Consider the following 8,699-nt stretch of genomic DNA (forward strand, 5'->3'; position numbering starts at 1 on the left):
GTACTTCACATCAGTATTCACCAAGAAGAAGGACATGGGTGATGGCAAGATTAGAGAGGATTTGGTTGATACAATGCTGATGGTCATGTCAATGCGTATTTCCATATGTGTGTCTCTGTGTTTTGTACGTTTATGTCTGTGTGTCTATCTCTGGCTGCAAAGAGACACACTTTGCCCTGGAGGGAAGTTTGAATGAACTAATTAATCAATTAACACATGATGAATCAAAGGCTCAGAGACTCTCATTCTCTCCCCCCACCGTCCCGTGTTTACAGTGGTGCCAAGCCACATTCTGATGGCCTCCCAATGCCACCACACAAGCAGCAGATTTTTTTTTTTCTGGAGTAACCATCGAAGGCTGTGAATCTCTCAGGTTGCAAACTTATTTCCTGCTTCAAACAATGTCTTTGCAGACACAGAGTAGTTTTGCCCGATCGAGGTTGTTCCTGAGGTATGAGCAGAAAGAGATGAACAATGCCAATGCCCACTTCAACCCCTCTGCTTTTAAATTCTTTTTTCACTCAGAATCTGAGGGAGTAGATTACAAAACAGAATTCACCATGTCTCCTCACAAAATGGCTCAGAGGTGCCCAGGTACAGCCGCAATCATCATTTCAGGTAAATGTCAGAGTTTATTTCAACAGGTGATGCCCTGAGGTGGACAATATTGTGAGAAGTCCCCACCTGCTTCAAGAAGACCACCATCATCCCTGAACCAAAGAAAGCCCATGCAATGTGCCTCAATGACTACCACCCAGTGGCTCTGATCTCAATAATCATGAAGTGTTTCAAGAGGCTGGCCATGGCCCACCTCAACTCCAGTCTCCCAGCCTGCCCTGATCCCTTCTAATTTGCCCACCAACAGATCTGCAGAGGATGCCTAACCCTGCACTCATCCCTGGAACATCTGGACAACAAAGACACCTACATCACACTCCTGCTCATTGACTACAGCTCTGCCTTCAACACCATTATCCCCTCCAGACCCAACTCAAAACTCCATGACCTTGGTCTCAGCTCCACCCTCTGCAACTGGGTCCTCAGCTTTCTGACCCACAGAACACAATGAGTGAGGATAGGGAACTGCACATCCTGCACAATAACATTCAACACTGGAGATGCCAAGGATGCACCTTCAGCCCCCTTATTGTATTCCCTTTATACCTACGACTGTGTTGACAAATTCAAAATGAACGCCATCTACAAGTACGCGAATGACACCACTGTAGTGGGACGGATATCTAACAACAATGAGTCAAAGTACAGAAGAGAGATAGACGGCTTGGTGACGTGGCACAATGAAAGCAATCTGCTTCATAACGTCGGCAAAACTAAAGAACTGGCAATTAATTTCCGAAAGAAAGGAGGAGAATGTGACCCCATCAATATCAACAGAACTGAGGTTGGGAGGGTGAAGAGCATCAAGTTGCTTGGATTGACGATAACCGACAATCAGTCCTGGAATTTCCATCTAGATGTGACAGTCAAAAAGGCACAACAACGCCTCTTCTTCCTCAGGCGGCTCAGGAAATGTCCATAACGTTCCTCACCAACTTCTACAGATGTACCATTGAAAGCATATTGCCCAAGTGCATAATGGCCTGGTGTGGCAACTGCTCTGCCCAGGACCATAAGAAACTACAGAAGGTGACGTGCACAGCCCGCACCATCATGGAAGCCAACCTTCCATCCATTGATTCCATTTACATGGCTCGCTGCTGTGGAGAGGCTGAAACATCAATACAGACCCATCGCATCCCGGTAATGATCTCCTATAACCTCTTCCATCAGGCAGAAGAAATAGAAGCCTGAATACATGAATGAGCAGGTTCAAGAACAGCTTCTTCCCGGTCATTATCAGACTGATGAATGGACTCTCGGGCCTCAAATAAGGTTGATCTTGCTAACGTTGATCTCGCTCTCTGTAATGTCACCTGTATGCCTCTGTCTGAAGCCTTTTGATCTGTACATCCTTGGCTTACTGTGATCTGCCTGTACCACCTGTAAACAAAGCTTTTCACTGTATTTCGTTGCACGTGACTGCAAAATCAATCAATCAATCAATCAATTGACTTAATCTTGCACCATCATTTCCAAAATGCTGATTCTTTTTTTCTCGATACAAGTTGTATTTGATTGCAATTCATCAGCATTTGCTTTGTATTGAATTAACTACATTTGTATTCTCTGCTTCATTTATTTGATTGCATGTGCTGTAATGAGTTAAAAGGGTAAATAATCAGATTGTTTATTTCAGTGCTTGGATTAATCATGTAATTCATTTCTCTGTATTGATTAACAGACTGTCGAATGGGAGCGACTTCACTATTGGTTAGATTTGCCGTCAGTCACGAGGACTTGTCTTCTATTGGCAGTCGGTCACCGTTATTCTCCCTTTCCATTGGTGAGAACTGCATTCAACCGGCAAGCTTGGTCATGACAATTGGTCAAACGGGCCATCAGTCAACAAATTGCTCAATGTTTATTGGTCAAATGTTGGTCAGATACCCACTAACGCCCCTCGTCCTGGTCAGACACGCCCTCAAGCCGTTCTCTCTCACTATTGGTCGAACTGTCCCCCACTGCCAGCAGACTGCTTTCTCTATTGGCCAGGCCTGCCGTCGGATGCCGTCCCTCACATTCGCTATTGGTCAGTCAACGCCTCTCCCTCTGACCATTGGGCTAATCTGCGGTCAGTCACCGACTGTCCCCCTCACTATTAGTCAGACCGGGGCTATCGCCCCACACTTTCACGATTGGTCGCATCTGCAGTTGGCCATCGCCCAGCACCCTCGATTGGTCAGACCTTTCGTCAGTCACGAACACTGCCCATCTCGATTGGTCAAAACCGCCGTCAATCAACATCCCGCTCACTTTCTATTGGTGAATCACTGCGAAATTGTTTTCTGATGCCTAGATAACAAGGTGTAGAGCTGGATGAACACGGCAGGCCAAGCAGCATCAGAGGAGCAGGAAGGCTGACGTTTCGGGCCTAGACCCTTCTTCAGCGCCCAGTATCTCCGTTGGTTACCGCCCCCTCTTGCTATTGGTCAACACTGTCGTCGGTGCCCTATTCTCCGAGTCGATTTGTCAGACCTGCTGTCAGTCAACAGGCTTCCCCTCTACTATTGGTCAATTGGTTAGTCATCACTGCTCTCTCACATTATTGGCCGAACAAGCTGTCAGTCACTATTCCCTCCCTCTATTGGTCACAACTGCCGTCAGTCAACGTGCCTCTCCAGCCATTGGCCGCCGGAAGCTTTCCCTCTCTATTGGTCACAGCTGCCGTCGATCACCGCCCATCCCCATCTCTATTGGCCCTACCTGCCGAGTATGACTGCCCCACTCTCTCGCTCTATTGGGCGGTCCTGCCATCAACCACTGCCTTTCACTCGCTATTGGTCCGATCTGCTGTCGGTCACCGCCACGCTTCCCCTCTATTGGTCAGACCTACACTTAGCCTATGTATGGCTCAGTTATCAGACCCTCCCATTACCCTAAATATAAATAGAGCCTTGCACAAGAAATAAATGCCTTGGAGATAGTAGGAACTGCAGATGCTGGAGAATCCGAGACAACAAGGTGCAGAGCTGGCCTTGGATTTGTTTGCTCTCGATATGCAAAATGTGCAGAGGATGAAACAGCTCTAGTAAATAGGCTTTTTTGTAAATGAACGAAGTATGTATTTGCAAACAAAAATAATTTACATGTGCGCACCGTAGGGTCTGGAGTCACGTGTAGATGTCATAGAATCATAAAATCCCTACAGTGTGGAAACAGGCCCTTCGGCCCAACAAGTTGACACCGAACCTCAAAGCACCCCACCCGGAGCCACCCGACTATAACCCACCTTATCTACACATCCCTGAACACAACGGACAATTTAGTGTGGCCAATCCACCCAGCCTGCGCATCTTTGGACTGTGGGAGGAAATCGGAGCACCCAGAGGAAACCCATGCAGGCAAGGGGAGAACGTGCAAACTCCACACAGACAGTCGGCAGAAGGTGGAATCAAACTTGGGTTCCCTGGCGCTGTGAGGCAGCAGTGCTAACCACTGAGCCACCGTGCTGCCCCTATGTCCTCCTATCTGAAGGGCTTCAGTGGACGTGAGGGGGCCCCTCCTCTGTGAGGGCTGGACCCTGGAGGCCGAGGAATGAGGAATTTCTTCACACCGAGGGGAGTGAATCTGTGGGATTCTTTATCGCAGAGGGCTCTCGAGGAAGGGTTGAGGTGGAGATGGAGAGAGGCTTTCAGTCAGGAAGGGGAATGAGGGAGGAGAATGGGAGTCGAGGAGAATCAGATCCGTCATCCAATGGCAGAGGACACTCAATGGCCTACTATCTCTCTTTGCAGAAGAACCCAGAGACAAAATTCCAAGCCACTGGAATGAAGATCTAAAACTGTTTTATTATTACATTAGAGCAAATTAGGAGATTCCTCATCAATGTTTCAGACAGAGCTTATGATACAATGAGCAGACAGGTGTTAACACGATGGAGCCGGGCCGAAGGGGACTCGGTTACAGGACGGAGACAGTGTGCTGCGGGGACATAGAAAGGGAGACTCCATTGACCTCCAGGTGATGGAAGTGGGTAGAATCAACAGGCAGAATGTGGAGGAGCCTAGCAACAGGACAATGTCACCCAGGCGACAGGACAGCGTCACCCCTGTATCATACAACATCGTGACCCTGGGAGAATTTATACAAATACACAGAGAGAGACAGACCACTTCCCGGGGTTGGGGGGTTGACAGACAGAAACAAATCCACCCCTGCCCCACGAGGCAAAGATCCAGGGCCCTGTAACACGGGCACACAACATACAGCAATAGAACCCCATAGAGAGCCCCTCCAAGACCAACCAGCGAAGGGGAGGGGGCGGTCAGTTTGTAGAGGAGGCAGGGTCAGTTTGTCGTCGAGGGGGGAGGGGTGCAGTTTGTAGCGGAGGGGTCCCATTTCCAGGAAAGGGGCGCTCGAGTTTCCACAGGACACAGTCCCCAGTTACGGTTCAACTCATTGCTGACGACACCTCCCTCTGGTCCTCCTGGGAAGGTTGCACAAGCTGATGGAAGGAGCAAGGTGGAACGGCGATCGGAGCGAAGGGCCGGGCACAGAGAGAGATCCCACAGACAGTGCCCCTGATGGACGGGAAGTTCCCAGCCTCAGGCGGGACCCAGGAGCAGGAGCATGAGGAACCCGGACCGGAGCCGGGAATGGATTCCTGGACGTCTCTCTCTCTCTCACACACTGCCGTCTCGCTCTGCGTCTCTCCTCGGTTCTGACAACAGGAACGTCCGTTTCAACCACCCTCCCGAGGGACAGGGGGCAGTAGTGAGCGTGGAGAGAGAAAGAGAGTTGGGGGGGGGGGTCGCGGGGGGGGGGGGGGAGAGGGGGGGGGAGAGGGGGGGGGGGGGGGGGGTTTGTGTACTAGAGACGGTGAAGGGACTCTGTAGTGTGAAAGAGTTTATTGCAGGCGGTGATGAGATTCTGTAGTGTGAAAGGGTTTAGTGTAGGCGGTGACAATGGCCTGTAGTGTGGAGGTGGTTATCTTTCAGACATTGACAGGGGTCTGTAATGTGTGGTGGTGGTAGTGGAGATGGGATCTAGGGGTTTATTGCAGACAGTGAAGGGGCAGGGGCCTTAAGCAAGAGACCCTGCTCTGCACAGACGGGACAGCACGTCATTACAGTTCACTTCTTCGGGTGCGGGACGGTCAGGGAGGGGGCTGTTCTCATCGCGCCACCCCCTCCAACCCCTCGCCCACCTCCTGTTCCTGCCCTCAGCACGTCAGGAGAAATTCTGTATTGGGTGGCTCACTTTCAGGCAGGCCCAGTAGCAGGCTCGGGCGAGGCAACACAGCGATAGAATAATGAGCACAGACCAACCCGCGTAGATCCCATGATATTTCCTGGCCTCCCTCCATGTAGATACCTGGGAGACACACACAGAGAGGGGAAAGAGTGAGAGCGACAGAGGAAGGGGCATTTCCACTTAACACTCAAAACAACTGAGGCCACACGCAGTACAGCGAAGGCAACGCCGATCGGAGGTCTCCAGACAACATTTGGGTCGAACTACAAAACAAATCAGTTTAACACAGACAGCGTTCTCCCAGCTCGATTTGAGGCTTCCAACTAAAGCAGAACATTTACAAAACTCCCAAATTCAAGGAAAAGGTAGATTTTGGACAAAGATCCCCCCTCTCAAGGCTAATCAGCTCCCAGGGTCGGTAAAGAATAGGCTGGCAGGGGATAGAGGTATGGCTGGTTGAGAGGGAGAGAGGAATCATGGGTCTTTTCCAGAGAGACACAGCACAGGGAGCGCTCCTGGCACCCCAGCTCTAACAATTTACAGGCAGAATTCGGATGGTGGTGTGAAAGGTACGGGAGCTCGGGTCACCGATAACACCCAAGGTAGGCCGCGAGGCAAAAAGGACACCAGAAGGCTATAAAAGGGATGTGCAGGATTAACCAACCGAAGGGCAAGGATCTGTGGGACAGGGAATAATGTAACGCCGCCTTCTTGGGCAGGAATCTGAAACAGTTACAGAGTTCAGAGACGCAGAGGGACCTGGGCATCGGAGTGTGCATGAATCCGAGAACGTGAGAGCGCACAGCTATGGCAAGCGATCGCGAAGGAACAGAAAGCCGTTCGGCCCATCAAGGCTGCCCCACCATTCAACAGGATCACAGCTGATCTTCCAACTCAGTCGCCTGCTCCTGCCCTCTTCTCCTTACCTTTAAAGCCACAAGTGCCCTATCCATCTCCTACTTGAAGGCCATTCAATGTTTGGGCCTCGACCACTTTGTGACAGAGAATTCCACAGGCTCCCCACTCTCTGGGATGAAGACACCTCGCTTCCAGGATTCTGACCCAATAACAATGAAGGAACAGCGATACATTTCCAACTCAGCATGGTGAGGGGCTCGGATGGGGAACTTGCAGGTGCTGGTCTTCCCATGTGTCTGCTGCCCTTTTGTCCTTCTAGCCGTCGTTTGAAAAGGTGATTCTTTGGAGAATTCCTGCAGCACATCTTTTGGATGGTACACACTGCTGCGACTGAGCGTTGGAAGCAGAGGGAGCGATGCTTGTGGGATGCAAAACAGGGGCTGTTTTGTCCGTGCTTTGAGCTTCGAGTGTTGTAGGAGCTGGCCTCCCCCACCCAGGGCAAGTGGGGAGCATTCCCTCACCCTCCTGCCTTGTGCCTTGTCGATGGTGGGACAGGCTTTGGCAGGTGGGGAGGTGGGGGGGGTAGTGAGGGAGGAGGACGACAGTCAGGAGGGGAGTTACTCGCTGCAGGATTCCCAGCCTCTGACCCGCACCTCTAGCCCCTGTGTTTATGTGGCTGGGTCCGGGTCAGTTTCTGGTCAATGGTAACCCCCAGGATGTTGATAGTGGGGGATACAGTGATGGTAACACCATTGAACGTCAAGGGGACGGTGGTTAGATTGTCCCTTATTGGAGACAGTAACATCCCAGGATATTGATAGCGAGGGAGGTGGGGATTCCCTGGCAGCAACACCAGAAAATTTCACGGGGCAATGGTTAAAAGGTGGACGCTGGACGCAAATACATGATTTAAAAGGCATCTGGATGGGTAGACGACAGGAAGGATTTAGAAGGATATGGGCCCAAAACTGGCAAATGGGACTAGATTACTTTATGACACCCAGTCAGCGCGGACGAGTTGGGCCGAAGGGTCTGTCTCCTGGCCGTACACCTCTACGACTGTTTGGCCATCGCTGGGTGGGACATGCATTTGCGATTCTCAATAAGAACCAAAACCTGGTCAGTGGTTTGTCAGCCAGGAAAGAGGGGAGGGAATAAAACAGAGACAGGAGAAAAGGAGGAATTTGGTGCAAGTTTCGAGAATCTTGTGTCGACTCTGGGAACACTGAGGCATCACGTCCAGCGCTACACCCAAGGCCCAACAGCAGGACTGCGGTGGAGAGCAGATAACAGTGTACAGTACAAGGGTGGAGGGTGCAGGTCACTGAACTCCTCCATGTCTCGGGCAGCCCCATCAGAGGGAGGGGAAGGAAAACAGGTGGGGAATCACGAGCAGGGAGTGCCGTGGGCTCTGTACTCACCACCAGGCCTGTAGCGATAGCAGCAAACAGCAACCCCACCATGAATATCCACATGCATCGCCGACGCGGGTACTGCCGGCCAATCGAGGAGCTGGGGAATGAACAGAGTCCCGCGTTAGACGCAGACTGAGGGGAGGGGGCGGGTGTCACGGGCGAAGGATGGACCCGTGGAACGGGTAACGGGATCGGGAAGCGAGGCCGGTGGTACTCACACGTGTCGACAATGCGGGCAGCGCGCTAACGTCCTGTCTGTGAACTCCCGCCACTGCAAGACACGCAAAACGTAACACGTCAGTGTGGCCATAAGTGGCTAACTCTGTGGCACAGATTGATCACCCAGTCTCTAACACACACACACACACACACACACACACACACTTGCATGTTCCCCCGTCCCGGAGTTGTGAGCGTACACACGCACACAGAGCACCCTGTCCCTCGCTCTCTCTTTCACACACACAGAGAAAGCCCCATTCGTCACTCTCACACAAAATGCAGAGAGCCCCGTCCCTCGCTCTCTCTCCCACACACACACACGCACAGAGAGCCCCGTCCCTCGCTCTCTCTCCCACACACACACGCGCACGGAGAGAGCCCCGTCCCTCG

General features: G+C 51.6%; 1 protein-coding gene across 1 annotated transcript in view; it reads right to left on the reverse strand.

Annotated features, from left to right (window-relative positions):
• Positions 1-4,389: 4,389 nt before the first annotated feature.
• The window catches only part of pip4p1 (phosphatidylinositol-4,5-bisphosphate 4-phosphatase 1), a 15,013-nt gene continuing 10,703 nt past the window's right edge, over positions 4,390-8,699 (reverse strand). Inside the window, exons 5-7 of the mRNA XM_020518258.2 lie at positions 8,306-8,358; positions 8,094-8,184; positions 4,390-5,934 (exon numbers count right to left, since the gene is read on the reverse strand). Of these exons, the coding sequence (XP_020373847.2) occupies positions 5,791-5,934; positions 8,094-8,184; positions 8,306-8,358 (288 nt within the window). The 3' untranslated portion in view covers positions 4,390-5,790. The remainder of the gene's footprint in view (positions 5,935-8,093; positions 8,185-8,305; positions 8,359-8,699) is intronic.

Source organism: Rhincodon typus, chromosome 42 (assembly GCF_021869965.1).
Source record: "Rhincodon typus isolate 14 chromosome 42, sRhiTyp1.1, whole genome shotgun sequence".
Classification (NCBI taxonomy): domain Eukaryota; kingdom Metazoa; phylum Chordata; class Chondrichthyes; order Orectolobiformes; family Rhincodontidae; genus Rhincodon; species Rhincodon typus.